The sequence below is a fragment of the Maniola jurtina genome, chromosome 4, assembly GCF_905333055.1.
Source record: "Maniola jurtina chromosome 4, ilManJurt1.1, whole genome shotgun sequence".
In the NCBI taxonomy this organism is placed as follows: domain Eukaryota; kingdom Metazoa; phylum Arthropoda; class Insecta; order Lepidoptera; family Nymphalidae; genus Maniola; species Maniola jurtina.
The window spans coordinates 12,493,593-12,510,089 of NC_060032.1; the positions used below are offsets into that span (position 1 = coordinate 12,493,593).

Here is a 16,497-nt window from a genome sequence, read left to right on the forward strand (position 1 = left end):
TTTATCAGATCTTCAGCTTTTTAAATGGGACGATACGTCCATTCAAATAAAAAACAATTTTTGAAATCGGTTCAGATTTCACGCAGTTATAACGTAATATCGCCCAAATTAAAAATATACCTACAAATAAAATTCACGCGAGCGAAGCAAGCGTTAATTTTCTATTGTTACAAACAAGATAAAGTTGAAAACTAAAACCCGACTGCGATCGTTCTAATAAACGCTGAAATAATATTAGAGTAATATTGGTTTTCTGTCGCTAGGTATATTTCAAAATAGTTGTACATTTATATACATGAGCTCAGAATTTTTTCATGTTTCATTAGACATCACACGATCGATACAATAGCAAAAAAATTTTTTTGGAGACCTCCACTTTTTTTGATGTAATATCCGTTAGGTCAATTTGTTTACAACGAATCAATTGAAACCTCATTCATCAAAATCGGCTCAGTAGTTTAGGCGTTACGGTAGAACACACAGAATCTGGATACAAAAATACATACATAGATTAGATACATACATAGACTGCTAAAATCATAACCCTTCCTTTTGGTCTTGCAGCAGTCGGGTAAAAAAATAAAAAAAGGTGCGCGTAGCTGATGGCAGGCATGATTTTTAACAATTTTCAATTACCATACGCTTCGAACCGTAAAATTAACCCTTACTTTAATCACATTACCGTCGAAACGAGTGAACACGCCGGAAGGGGTGGAAATGTAAATGTTTTGTCACGTCACAGTTCATTATGCTTCAGTTAAGGCAATTACACTGAACTCCACTAAACTAACTATAGGCACTGTACACTGAATTGTAAACTAACTTAGGTTCCTCTCTACCTACTTTACTACTTAGGGCAGGTGCAAATCGAGCAAAAAATCGCGACAAAATTAACGCGCACGGAAATTCTTTTGAGCGTTTTCCGCGCAATTAAGGGTCAAGCGACGGGTCTGCCCGCGAAACACAAATTTTATTTGGTTTTTCGTAATTTGTTAACTAATACGACAAAGTAGGCTTATGGCATTCTAGTTGCGGCAAGTGCAGTATCATTTCCGCGTGTTTATGTAAAAATCTTTTCTTGATAAGGTCCAGTTTAAGAAATTAGCTCTAGTATCGACTAATTTGTCAGTTACAGTCAATACTAGAGCTAATTTCTTAAACTGGACCCTTTCAAGTAAAGATTTTTATACAAATAGGTGGGGATGATGCTGTTATTGTCGCAAATAGAATGCCATAAGCCTACTTTGTCGTATTCGTTTACAAATTGCGAAAAACCAAATAAAATTTGAATTTCGCGGGCAGAATAAGACGATTTCCCACAGGCCTGGAATAGCTAAATGCCGCATGTTCATTACATAGTATAAAAAATAAAAACATAAAACCTCTGACTCTAAAACCTAATATAACCGACCAATAGTGGCTCCACAGACCACTAAATTGTCTGGTAGAGTAAGCACAAAAATTGTCTGTGAGAGTAAGTAATATTTTGATCCATCGTAGAGTCCTTGTTAGATCTAATGTTTTTGAATTGCCTGGAGTTATAATGTGGTAGCAAACATGACTTGCGAGAAACGTTGCATAAATATTGTAATCATCATCATCATTATCAACTGATCAACGTCTATAGGTATAGATTTGGGGTCGCCATGCGCTGCATCGCCCACCAAAATATTTTTTTAATTTTTTTTCACTTACAGACTAGCGCTTGACTGTAATAAGGCCTGCAAGCAAGTGATGGCGAAACCTAAGATGGAGCGCGCGCGCTTGCCTAGAAGTTGCCTATTCACTCTTGACTTGAAGGTACCCATGAAGGGAAAACTGATGCCGGAAGGGCATTGCATGTCCTAGCGGTTCGGATTAGAAACGAGGAAGCAAATCGTTTCGTACGTGTCCGAGGAATATTAATACGTGTAATGTACGCACGTTTAAAAAACGCCGCGCTTCTACTCTTCATCTGCTCGTATGCTACTGATATCTTTGCTTTGCACCTTAGACTACCCACGTAGTAACATGATCTACCAAAGTACTCATATTATCTACCTACTACTACTCTACTTTTCTACCTAACGGTAATAATGTAAATAGCCTCTTTCAAATAAAACTAGGCACTGAGGTAGGTAAGCCGTAAAAACTCTAATTTCCACACATGCAGAGGCGAGGAGTAAGGTGGTGGCGCGCACTACACGAGTTATCCTTTGTCTTCTGCATGCAGCTTGCGTACAAAGGGCGGTGTAGGGGAACCATATTATTACCTATCTAACTACTTACACTGATGCGCTTTCAACTTGCGTACAGAACTAGCACTTTTGTAAATCACATCGGCAAAATTCGTTCGCGCCGAAAAGCCTAAAGTTTTTTTCGTGAGGAAAATCAAATCCTTTTTTTCTTTCGTGAGTAAAATCCGACATGGATACTACCAGCCACGGAGGAAAACAGTGGTTATGTCGGACTCCTACCGACTAAAAACCTCACGAAGTTCCATCCCACCGCTGATGACGGAGCACAAGGGACCGACAACGCCTCGTTACTCCGCAGCTCCAGGAGCGAAAGGCGTGGCTGTGGCCTGTGTTGGGTGGTGGGTGATGAGCGTTTCATCACCCATCCAATCACTGGCTATGCCACCGATTTCTCGTCTGTCAAGTTTGGTGACGGGCGAGCGAGATGTTGAGAATGGGAATGTGGAAAGGGAATTGCCCTTCCCGGGAACCCTAGCCCTCGGGAGGACCTGTGGATGATGGACACTCGGCGTGGCGGGGCGGCGGTCGTTCACAGTGTAGTCCTCAGGTTGGTTGGCGTGCTTTGGTTCCGGCATGCCTCTAACGGTGTTTGGGGGCACGTAATTTGTGTCCCTAAGACGAACATATTTAGTTAGGTTAGTTTTAATCCCGGAAAATCAGATAAAAAATTATTAAAAAATATAAAATGCTCCAGTTTTGAATGATTTCTAGAAAACTTACTAAAGGATTTATTCAGTTTTTAAATAAAATAATTGAATCTAGAATTGTTTTAGATTCGACCGCGTCGCTCGTATTTACAGAATATCCGAGTAATGCCAGTAATCTGGCTACCCTGTCTACGTGACCCTTCTCTGCCCGGCAGGCATGCCGTATGTGGAGAACTGGAGACGTATTAAGATCGCTGGAGGGCTGAAGCGTGCGGTGTGTGCAAAATAATGTTCCTAGACAACCTTCTTAAACTGCAACCTTTTTTATTTAAACAAAAAAGTATCGATAGGTGATCTTTAAAAAAAATAGTAGAGTCTGGTAAAAAAAATGTTTTACATAAAATCTTCTGATAATGTATATGTGATAGAAAAATAAAAACCACTATTTAAAACTGTATAATTAGGTACAGTTCTTTGAATAACATACGGGCTGAAACCAAAAATTAAATACTTAAATACTGGCCGAAATAAAACTCCTTTTGTAAAAAAATAAGTGAAGGAGATTTTAAGAAAGGTTTTAATGATAAAGTGCTTGAAGTGAAAATTGTCCCTAATTACAGTATACATACATAACAAGCGGTTTAAATTGTTGAACCGGGAACGGTCTCCTCTACGCACGCGCCATCACGAAAAATAACAGGTACAGACGTTCCTTCACTCAGTCGCGAAATATCGAGGGGAAAACGCGCACGCGTTAGGCTGTAAAAGATTATGACCATTGCCATTTTTTTCCTTTATAAATTAAAAATATGAAACGTCACGCCGCCCCGCCAATTGATGATTTCAAAAATGGAATCTGAAGCGTTCCGCGTGAAAATAAGATGGCGTGCACACTGAGGCTGTATTTTCAGGATCTGTGAGACGTATTGACTTTTCGTGTTTTGTTTAGTGATAATTTGTGATAGCGAGTGATGCCAAGTGGATATGGGTGTGATAATGACAACTGTTTACGAGATTGGATTGCACTTTGTATCGGATTTTGTGGTAAGGCGATAGTTTAAAAAATATTGATTCATTTGTAATAATGTGCATTATTGAATTTTTCTCACGATTAGATTTCTGAGATCCTACATCCTACACGTTGGACACACGTGTTGTTGTTTTTTTTTTTATTAATATTATCAAGCAAGTACAAGTAAGTACCTATTTGATTCAAATCTTGCCACGAATTTGTTCTTCTACTGAACCAATTCTGATGAAACTTCGCACATACATTTCGTTTCCATGACAATGCAACATTAAATAATCTTAGTTACCTGTGTGGACTTGGAGTTCTACAGAGATCTTGGGTAAGTTATGAGTACAGAAAAGTTTTTATTTAAGTTTTAGATTTACTTACTTATTTCTTTTTAGAGTTCAGTTACCTACCTCCAGAGGAAATAAGGAACCCTTACAGGATCACTTCGTTGTCTGTCTGTCTACGTCTGTCAAGGCAATGTAATCAAACCTAATAGCTACCTACTTCCCGTTGATCAAGAATCATGAAATTTGGCAGGTAGGAAAAAATCCGAAAACCATAATTTCGCGGTTACATTACAAAAAAATTATAAAGTGTTATTTCTTATACGATGATACGGAACCTTTCGTGTGCGAGTCTGACTCGAACTTGAACGGTTTTATTTGTAACTGGTTTCAGGGCTCTATGTTCTATCATAAATTATTGTAACTAGACCTCTAGATTGATATTAGATAGTAATCCCCCTGCCCCCGGCCTCATTAGCTTGCGAATCGGATAAAATAGGTTAAGTATCGGCCTTATTAAAAATGTTATGCAAATCTATACAAAAACTTTCCATAAACAGGAAGCTACCTAGCATTATTTACTTTTGTAAGTTTTTATTAAAACAGTTAGTACAAGAGCTGGTCAACTTATTAGGTATGCTTAAATGTTAAATGTCTTATAGCGCCTGTAACTTTAATAATGCATACAAAACAATTAGTAACATTGCTATTTCATTGCCGCAGGCGCTGAAAACCTTTCACATTTTATTATTATTTTTCATAAAGGAGGTTGGCGAATTTGGGCCCAGCATTTTTAAAAACCGTTCAGATTCAGAAATCATTTAATTTTAATAATATTTTTCTGAGTATTTTTTGTGTAAGCACGATACTTTTAGAAGATGGGGATCAAAAATATAATTATTCACAAGCACACATTATAAAATAACCGTTACCTATATGGCAATACAAGTGAATATCTTTTTTCTCCCAACTTTATTTGATAGACTTTGATGAAGTTTTTTGTTAGACTGGTTTACTAGAATGAGCATGAGAAGTTTGATTCGTGAACGTGGGCTTGATGCTCACGGTTCTGTTAGTTTGGGTCTGAAACTCTATGGGATTCGCCAATCTCCTTTAATTATTTGAATATAAAAATGAAAACATTTTATATACTTTCTAAATGATGCCCGTGACTGGATTTATTTTAAATTAAATCTTATGGGAACTCTTTGATTTTCCGGGATGATAAGTGGCTTATATCCATCTCTGAGGATGCAAGTCATCTCTGTACTGAATTCGTCAAAATTGCTTAACAGACGAATAAACTTTTGTAAATATTTTTATTTTATTGTTACAGAGATGTTTGAGAAAAATGCAGCTAAGAATGGTTAAGAAGGTAGTTGCAGAAGCTTAGGTGCCTATAATACGCGACAAATCGACATGGCAATCGGGGTGGGGACGCCCCGCACACCTGCGCATCACCCGCACTAACCCGGTGTGATAGCGATAGCGCGGGTGACGTGCAGATGTGCGGCCCGTCCCCCATCTCAAACTCTGATTGCCATCTAGAACTGTCACGCAATAAACTTATGCCTTGTTTCTAATTTAATTTGAATAAAATTTAAAAATCAAATATAACAATAGAGCATCTCTTAAAGTTTTTGGAATACTGAATTTACTTAAGAATCGTGGGAAGTTAGTATTATTTCAAAAACTAAGAACTTCTTGCGTAGGAGTTGGTATTGAAGTAAACTGTAATTTTCTGCACTATTTTCGTTTTACATTGCTCCCTGAGTCCCACGCACTACAACTAATTGGCGTTGTAGGACTATTCTCGTAGGTGGCTTTTGTAAGGATTTTAATGAAAAGATATTGTGCTTTTCATGTAAAATATTCTAGTAATAATAATAAGGAACCTCGTTGGGAATATATTTTCTTAATTCAATTTTCTTACTAATAAATAAACTTTGATTCCAATCTTGAACTAAAATAGCATTTCATAGCAAGCCTTTATTCAAAATTCCAAAAAGATGATAAAAATTGATCGTCATTTTAAAAGCAATCACGTTGGTGGGGTCTGTCCTAGTTCCATATTAACAAGCCTCCATACCGAGAGTAATATTCATGGGCATAAACATGTCATGGTCCACAGACAGACGCTATTGGTTGACACCATTGACATGGAATAATTTGATTGGAATATATATTGCAATATATACCGAAAACTAAATCTAGCCTTTATTCAAAAAGCCTTTTCACCTATCTACACAATCAAGCGATACATTATTGACGAAATATAGATGGTATCGTTACAAATTTGGCAATATCAAAATTACTACTCGGTATAGACTGTAGCCCATTGAAGCTCTTGTTATTGAAGCTGAAAAATCTTTAAAAACAGCTTCAAAGATTTAATCATCAGGTTAAATGGAAATTGGTGCTCAAATAAAGTATATCTGAACTTAATATTATGCATTAGATGCTGTATGTACTATACACTCTAACTCTACATAGAAAAGTATTATTAAATAATACGGTATTTGCCTATATCAAAAGTTAATTATTTCTCAGTGATTATTAAATAGAGGGTCTTCCAAAACGTAAAATCTTTCCGTAGTTTTTTGTTAGTCAGAAGTGTAATAACATTTTTAAATTATCGATTAAACTCTTATCGTATGTATTATTTTGTACAGAGTGAATAAAACTGCGTTCCATGTCGTTCATCTCGCTCTATATACAAATCTCAACAATTTAGCCAGAATTTGTCCACTGCAGAGGTTTCCATTGTATCTAATAGTGCCCGACATATCCTGCATTCAGGCCACCGACCTGTCACGACACGAGAGGGTTTGCATTTATAAGATCATTTCAGCGGCGCTCAAGTATTCCGACTGTGTTTCTTTGTGGAATCTTGTTATATGTCACGGATATTCACGTAATTTAGATGCATAATATACAGATTATGTGATAATATTACATTACAGTGCTGGAGACTTGTGTGTTATGACACACCACAAGTTCGAGAAATAGGTTAACCGCTGAATTCAACTCGACTGATTAGCATTCTGGTAAGCGTAGTGTGGGATGACTTCCAGCCCGCTGGACTGATGATCTGAAGAAGGTGGCAGGCAGTGGGAGGATAAGGAAGGTGGAGGACCGTGTTTGGTAGCGCGCTCTTGGAAAGGCTTAGGACCAGCAGTGGACGCTTACAGGCTGATCGAATGGAATGCTTGTTTTTGTGAACGCTATGTTCGGGAATCTTCGACATTTCTTCTCGACCGAAACTCTTCAATGCCTGAACACCATTAAGTTTTCAAACAGTGCGTGTTGCCATTGATGATACCAGGCCTTATAAGAAAGCTCAGAGTCACTCAGTAGTCGATAGAAAGTACTCTGCTCGAAGTTCCTCTACATAATCGAATCAGAAATGAGCAGATCCATAGAATAACCGTAACTAACATAGCTTATCGGGTTGCGAAGCTGAAGTGGTTGTAGTGCGAAGAACTGATAGACGTTCGGGTTCCAAAGTATTTGATGACCTCGTTAGATGGTGATATCACAAATAAAGGGTACAGCGTTGGCAAACCCCTGCTAGGTAAACAGATGACGTCAAACGAGCCGCAGCGAGCTACTGAATTCAACTGGTGCAAGACTATGGCGTCTGGAAGTGGCTACAAGAGATTGATGTCCAGTAGAGGACGTCTATTACTTAATGACAATCACGAAACAGTATGTATCTACACATTTATGTAGAGCATCATAGAACATAGTGCCATTTACGAATTTCTGGGTTGTGATGATGAGCGTTTTTAAATAATTTATTCTGATCATTCTACAAAGAATACAATTCAGTAGGTAGTCGTAAAAATTCAGCTAGTTAACCGACTTCCAAAAAACAAGAGGGTCATTTTCATGTGTATTTTTATTTTACTTTACTGTTTTACATCCATTAAGTCTATCAGCGTTATTCAGAGTGGTCTTTAATAAACATTTTGCCAACTTTCTTCGCAGGCTTAACGCTTTAAGCCTTTGAAGAAAGTTGGCGAAATGGCAGGCGGGTGGTTAATTATCCAGCTAAAAATAAACAAGAGTTAACACCGAATAAACAATAAGTAATTAAGGACTGGCTTTTGTTTCTTAGTGGCTTGTTTCTCTAATCAAGAGATAAGATTAATTCAGATCAGAGATTGAAGTTGTGATATTTTATAGACTATGCTTAGGGGTTGATCAGTTGAGAACAGCAAAAACAGAAGACAAAGTGCGGATTGGCAGACTTTGAGATCATTATGGAGAACTCTCAGACATGAAAGCTTTCTTATAACGTTTTCCTTCACCTTAAAGCCAGTATATATGTAGTATAAATTATTTGAAAATCACTCCTGTAAATTATTATTTCTGGTTTTCCTTTGGTTTTTTATTTGCATCCTGAAACCTAATTATAACTAAAACGAGTTGGTATTCTGGTACTTGGAGAGCTTTTCTCTACATATATGTACCTCAGCATACTTTAGAATGAGTACGAGTATATTTGTGTGCGTACGTAGACTTTCTATGAAATTAATTCTGGACAGGAGAACATTTTAATTGATTCAACCAGGTGGTTATGCAAACTAAACCTCAAACTTTTTCTTCTTAATCCAGTTCATAAAGGAAAAAGTTATGCAGTGTGAATGTTATTCTTCTAAATTTCAAAAAATTGCACTTTGTCGCCCGATGTGTCCTTTTTTCCACGTACGTCACATGCAAACTGTGGAATCAACTCCCATCGGTGGTGTTCCCTCTAGATTACAACATGGAGTTAATCAAGGGCCGGAGTGCAGACCAACAAATTCCTGAAAGGCCAGCAATGCATCGGTGGCTCTTGAAAATGTTCACGGGCGGCGGTAATCACCTGACATCAGGTGACTTCGTTCGCTTGTTTGCTCACTATTTTTATTTAAACAAGTGTAAATTAAAAATTTTCAACACCCCCGACAAATCATTTTCAAATAAATAATTATGTATATCTAGGCAACGTCCATCTTGACAGTTTGACATTTGTCAATTGACACTTGAATATTATGAACCTAAGGGTTATCTAACCTTCTTTTCTACAAGAAAACTAGAAAATAGCTGATAACTTTTAAACGGCTGAACCAATTTTTTTGGATTATAGCTAAGAACACTTTCGATCAAGCCACCTTTCAAACAAAAAAAAGTTAATTAAAATCGGTTCATTCGTTTAGGCGCTACGATGCCACAGACAGATACACAGATACACAGACACACAGATACACAGATACACACGTCAAACTTATAACACCCCTCTTTTTGGGTCGGGGGTTAAAAAAAATACTTTATAAGACTCTATGTTTTGTTGTTTTAACTCTACTCATATGAATATAATAGTTAGATAGACAGATAAATATTTAATTGCACACAAAGTATATCTTAATCTACTCGTATTAGTCAAGAGCAGTGACCAAGAGAGGTATGATAGAAGGTCCCCTCTCCTTTTAAGTATTAGCCAAGCTCTAAATTGGTCTAAAAAACTAGGGAGTATACTGTATAATGCAGTGGGTAAAAGTTTTAGGTTTTGCTCCATATTCAAGCTATTGAGGCTTTAAATTTTTGTCAAGACATTTAGTGTTAAAATATAATTTCTAATCCAAGCCGTCTCAAGTCGGAAAGCCCGGTAATGCAGTCGGATCAAATCTTGCGTGTGCTTTGCACGGTTGAGTTGAGTAGTAACCTGAGACTTTCACGTGAACACTAATGCGGAAAATGCCGTGTAATAGCACGAGTTATACTGAATAAACGTATGTAGGTATGAGTAGTTAGTAAGCTTGACGGTCTGGCGACGCTTTTCAGTCACAAGTACGGTTTTTAAATGTACGAGTATGTGTGAGTAGGTATACAAAACTGAAACGTTTTTCTGAGTGCTCTACAATTTTTTACGACTGATAGAAAAAGATGAAAGAAGGAAAAAAATTACTTAAGTAACATATTATATGACCGATGACCTGAAGAAGGTGGTGGGGAGCGGGTGGATGAGAAAGGCGGAGGACCGTGTTTAGTGGTGCGCTCTTGGAAAGGCCTATGTCCAGCAGTGGACGCATACAGGCTGATGGATGGATGGATGGATGAACATATTATATAATCGACAGCCATCCACTGCTGCACATTGGTGTCTTATAGAGACTTCAAACCACAACCGTCTTTTGCCACCTACCAGCTCCTTGCGATTCATTAGAGTTACCTGTCTGCCAAAGCTGCACTTGCCAGCGCGCGGTCACCATTCCAGCATCAGAGAATTTCCGTGTCATTTGGAAATACCTACAAGAGATCTTGACCACTATGCCCAGTAGTGGATGTCTACCGGTTGATAATGATGATGATGATATTTGGTAACTTTAACAACTCCATGTTAGTCTTATCGATAACTTTATTGTATTTATATACTACTTGTTTCTATAAAATTTCGTACTAAATTAGTGTTAAAGGTTTCTATTGAAGCAATATATACAATGGATGCAGGTGTTTTGAAATTCAAAGAGCATTTCAAAGGCCAAACAAAGCTACTGCTGTCTAAATTGTCGTATTCATTTACCCATTCGTCCATTATTCCTGCAGAATATCCGCATCGAATTGAAAAGCCGTGCGTAAACAGGGGAGACCGAGAGGCGGTGAAGGATTTGCTCTGAGTGTTTAAACGATTTGAAATATTGTCTAAGGAAAACGGTTTTATGACTGAACCAGTAGATAAAGTACTTCTAGGGTCCTACGAAAGTTTGCCCGTAACGATTCCTACAAATTTGTGGTGGTAACTTAATTGTTAAGATTTGTCTTCCTACTCCTCCTTCTCTTCCTCCTCCTCCTATTCGACGGAGATCTGAGGTTAATTCCCCGGCAAGTATTTCTAACTTTTCGAAACTATGGGCGTTTAAAAAGTAGGTACTAGTTACATACCATTTGTTTTAACGGTGAAGAAATACATCGTGAGTAAACTTGTATGCTTGGTAGTTTTCTATAATGTCGACCTCAAATCCAGGTAGATAAACCCAAATCGTATCACAAACCAAAATGTTTTATAATCAAAAATATTTGTAGCGCCTGGAATATTAAGAGCGCATTAAGTAATAAAAACTTAAAAACAGACATTGCCCTTGTAATTTTACAGGCGTAATAAAACTTTTTCAAAGCTACGTTATTTAGTAGTTCTTAAAAATGTAATGTTGTATGTACGAGTATATTATATACTTACATTGATTATGATAACGTTTATTTTTTTCACGTCCTTCGCAAATCACATCCACAGTCCACACCAATTAAAATTGAGTTTTTGCGTCGTGTTCTGTGATAATTAGTAGAATTGAAGAACTATTTTTTCCTAGACAAAGATTTGGATTTGTGGCAAAAATATTTAGGTCACATTGCAGCGTTCAATACACGAATGAAGGCTTGCTCTTCAAATAACTCTTCAATATACTGCTGGTATATCAGTATATTATGTAGGTACAGGGCCTCGAAGCTTTTTCACTTTTGGCGGGTCAATACGACACTAAGGTGATGGTACTGAAAATATATTAGACCACATTTGTTTAAACCCCTGCTAAAAACTGAGAGAGAAAAACTTTTTTTACTACTTACCTTGGTACGTGAAATCTACAGCGACAAAAACGTTTTGAACAATCCGTTCATTAGCTCTCAGACTAATGCGTCATTTCATATAAAATGTACAGTTATGGCGTAGTAGTTTTGCATCGCTTTGGAGGCTTTGCGGCAGGATTAATGGAAATTTTCGAGAGCCAGCTGTTTTGCTAGCCTAAAAGCGAGCAGACGCGAGTTATCCTCCACGTACCTTGTATAGAGAGGTGGAGGACACATACCTATTTTTCTTCAAAAACTTACCACATTTGACATCATACCACACCTATAACTTAGTATGTAATAGTAGGTATGTCGGATGTAGTTTATACTTTACTAGCCGATGCCGGCGACTTCGCCCGCGTGGATTTAGGTTTTTTGAAATCCCGTGGGAACTCTTTGATTTTCCGGGATAAAAAGTAGCCTATGTGCTAATCCAGGATATTATCTATCTCCATTGCAAATTTCAGCCAAATCCGTCCAGTAGTTTTTGCGTGAAGGAGTAACAAACATACACACACACACACACACACACACACACACACACACACACACACACACACACACACACACACACACACACACACACACACACACATACAAACTTTCGCCTTTATAATATTGTGTGATAGAAATGGCGAGTGTAGGAGAAGTACTCTAACCGCGTGACTTCTTCATAGATTTCATCATCATCATGATCAACCCATCACCGGCTCATTACAGAGCACGGGTCTCCTCTCTCAGAATGAGAAGGCGTTTATATGGTCTACCACGCTGGACAAGTGCGGATTGGCTGACTTCACACACCTTTGAGAACCTTATGGAGAACTATCAAGTGTGCAGGTTTTCTCACGATGTTTTCCTTCACCGTTAAAGCAAGTGATATTACTTAAAACGAACATAACTCCGAAAAGGTAGAGGTGCGCCACTGTGCGTATCCGGGATCGAACCCCCGACCTCTGATAAGGAGGCGGATGTCTATTTTGTCATTTAATATACTGCTGGTACCTAAATAACAGTTTGTAAAAGAAAAACTTGAGTAAGTACCTACCTAAATAAAAGTATGGTCGGCAATCCGTCGGGAAATTCAAACTTGAGTAAGAACGAATTGTATTTCGAAGAAATACCTTTGAAATGTAATCTAGGTATATCAAAAGATAAAATGGGGTTCTACTTTCTTTTACAAGATTTAGCGTTCCCGTAATTTAGTTCCCGAAATCGGATTACGGGCTGAGCGTGGTATAATTTCTAGTCAGGTAAGTTGAGCGTATAGCGGATTACTCTGACCACAGTGAAATTTCTAGTCTGTGAAATAGAGAATTTTGATCTCAAAGGGTGGATATGATAAGCTATCCGCATAAAAGAAATAGTTATCATAAAATCTATATTTCTTCTTACTTAAAACATTTTCCGGAAACTTTTCCCAAAATATCTTTAAGTATTTTTTTTTATTTCGTCATGTGCAATGTCTAGATTTATATTGGTTATAAAATCGTTGTATTCTCTGGTTAAAATACAACAACAATAATGAAGACCTTTATAAAATTTGTCTTGTGACCCTAAGTAGACCTTGTAACTTTATGTTACCATCTTTATCTTTGTGATGTGCAAACGACATTCAGCTAAAGGGTACCAAAGCTATTTTATGGGCGATGTTAAAGCCTGAAAGCCTAAAAGTTAATTTTGTACGAGAGTCGCAATTTACCACATAGTTCCCAGTAACGAGGTTGGCCATAGTTTTCTCATTGTTACGAACAAGCTCCGAGTAACGTTCGAATAAACTGTGTTGTTAGACTACTACGCGAAAAAGCTCTTTGCAAACTATCCAGTGGAGCGTTGTTTTAAATTTCTTGATGTTAGCGTTAATACAAAATTCTTACAAAGCTGTATCTAAATAACGTAACATGCCTATATAAGAGCTGTATCTACATAACGTATCTACATAACAGGCTTGCGACTCCTCTACGCTCCGCCTCAGGAAGGTTCAAAAGTCATTTGTAGGAATGGGTATACAACAAAATTCCGCAATCAATTGTGGTTTGCGGACAATATGCAGACAGGGTAAGTTTCAGCTTTTATAAAATAACGAAGGTCTGGCATGCGCTGGCTCTTTCTCTATAAAGTTCTAGTCTAGACAAGTGGGATCTTACTTTTTTTAAGCTAACTTCGCTTAGCTAATAAGTAACAAGCAATTTCTCCAAGTTGTCTTCTCACACTTTTACATTAAACGATAGGGAAGCGAGCTGTGGAGTTTAAAAGCAAAATAATGGCAACGACGCAGTGTATAATAACAATTTCATAAGAGGATTAAAAGCTATCGTTAGGGTATTTACGAGTAAGCCCTTATAAAAGGCTGGAAATAATGTAGTTCTTTGCGCGCCCATTATCACATATTATTATTAAGTAGAGCTTTTGTGAGCTACTGAGCCGTTAAAGAATGCACCTGGGGGCATTCGGCTTTTATATTCAGGCTCGCTTTTGATCGTAGTTTCATTTTAAATAAACATTTTTTAATTGACTTCGGTGATAGCGTGGTTAAGACGTCGGCCTCCTATGCAAAAGGTCAGGGTTCGATCCCGGGCAGTATTTTTTTTTCGGAGTTATGTGCGTTTTAATCAATTAGATATCACATGCTTTGGTGGTGATGGAAAACATCGTGAGGAAATTTGCATGCCTGAGAGCAACCCATCGCCACCCCACTACTGAGCACGGTGTACTCTCAGAATGAGAAGGGTTTAGGCTCTAGTCCGCAAGGCTGGCCAAGTGCGGACTGGCAGGCTTCACACACCACTGAGAACATTATGGAGAACTCTCAGTCATGCAGGTTTCCTTACGATGTTTTCCTTCACCGTTAAAGCAAGTGAGCTTTAATTGCTTAAAATGCACATAGTAACACCAAAAAGTTAGAGGTACGTGCCGCGGGATCTTTTCGGGAATTCCCGACCTTCCGAGCAGGAGGCGACTTCACTCTAGACGGTCGTGGCACTTATAGGTTTAGTACGCGACAGGTCGAGATGGCAATCGGGGTTGGAATACCCTACACACCCGCATAGCCCTCGCGCTAAACCGGTGCGCGGGTGACGTGCGAGTGTGTGGGGCGTCCCCCCGCCGCATACCCCGATTGCTATCTCAACCTGTCGCGTACTATAGGTACCTTAGTATAGGCGTAGATACATGGACCTATGAAGCAGCTTAACTCATGATGTAGATAGATATTAGATACAAGCAATCAGTAATTTTACAACGGATCTTGACCGTTCCCAGACCATTACTGTAATTAGTTAATGGAGTTCAAACCGTCCGTCTGGTAGCAACCCCTACGTTAGCAGCCCCCAATCAGTCGCAGACAGCGGTTAATCTAATAAGAGGGGGCGCAGAAATTCCTAACTTCATCTAGCCCCGGGAAGCCATTCACACATTCACTAGAAAATCCTATTAAATTGTTAGCTCAAATCATTTTGTTTATACGTACCTATCTATAACTTGGTAAACCAGAATTCTGAGGGTAAATCAATTAGGCGTTCTTGCGGTTAAGGTGGCCGGCTAATGGCATAGGTACCTAGCTCTTACATATTTTGAAGGTATAAGAAAATATCTAGGCACTTATTTTGCATCTGAATAAACATTGAAAAGGAATCTATCGAACTATATTTATCGCGTTTAAACTTAGGTTGCATAATCTCCTACTGTTTGATGTGATTGCAGCCAAGCGCAAGCTTATAAATATAGTTTAAATAAAAAAAAATTGCCACCATTCTATATGGGCCTATGCATACAGGTGGACTAGAGTTGGAATCGAGTCTTTTTGAAAACTTCCTAACTTCAGCTTATCTACTGTTGAAATTATTTTGACGATTCAAAAGCACTTCTAAAAGTTTACTTCAACAAAAATTAAATTAAGCTAAACGAAATTAAGATAGGAGATCTATAGAACGTACTGAGCTGCTATTAAAAAGACGCTGGACCTCGGCTCTGCCGGTGCGCGTTGCACTTAAGTTAAGCAATAAGAAGTCAGCAACTGGACATGTAGCCAAAAAATAGTTCAGTTTTGCCATAAATATTGTAATTTGTATCCAAAGAAATTTCTAGAAAGTACCACGTATGTACACGACAATGTTAGCATTCGCAAAAAGTTTGCAGTTACAATATTACGTAGGAAATCCAATAAGTGTAATTCGCTTACTGTGAGGATAAATCCAATCGACCAAATAGATATTGGTCCGTATGACCTTGAAAAATGTGCAGTCTTCCCGTTTCTATCCTTCCTCTATTTTTTTTTTAAATCTGAGAGCTGCATTGTAACGTTGCTATCGCGCCGCGCTGCCATTTGCGTGCCTTAGTCTACCCATATTATAAATGCGAAAGTGTGTTTGTTTATAGGTTTATTGGTTTGTCGGTTTGTCCTTCAATCGCGTCAATCACTTCCCATCATTACCCATTATCCATACTAATATTATAAATGCGAAAGTGTGTCTGGCTGTCTGTCTGCTACCTTTTCACGGCCCAACAGTTTAACCGAAATTTGGTACAGGATTAGATTATATCCCGGGGACGGACATAGGCTACTTTTTATCCCGGAAAATCAAAGAGTTCCCACGGGATTTCCAAAAACCCATCCGCTTAACAGATTTGTATGAAATTTGGTACCGAGGTAACTTGCGTCCCTATAATTGACACAGGTAATTTTTTATCCCGAAAAATCAAAC

General features: G+C 38.1%; 1 protein-coding gene across 2 annotated transcripts in view; it reads left to right on the top strand.

Moving 5' to 3' along the window:
- Positions 1–3,616: 3,616 nt before the first annotated feature.
- LOC123864418 overlaps positions 3,617–16,497 on the top strand; it is a 92,157-nt gene continuing 79,276 nt past the window's right edge. For both annotated transcript variants that reach the window (XM_045904830.1, XM_045904831.1), the window contains exon 1: positions 3,617–3,928. Coding sequence is in view for 1 of the 2 variants with exons in the window: in XM_045904831.1 (XP_045760787.1) it covers positions 3,856–3,928 (73 nt within the window). In the remaining variant the exon portion in view is untranslated. The remainder of the gene's footprint in view (positions 3,929–16,497) is intronic.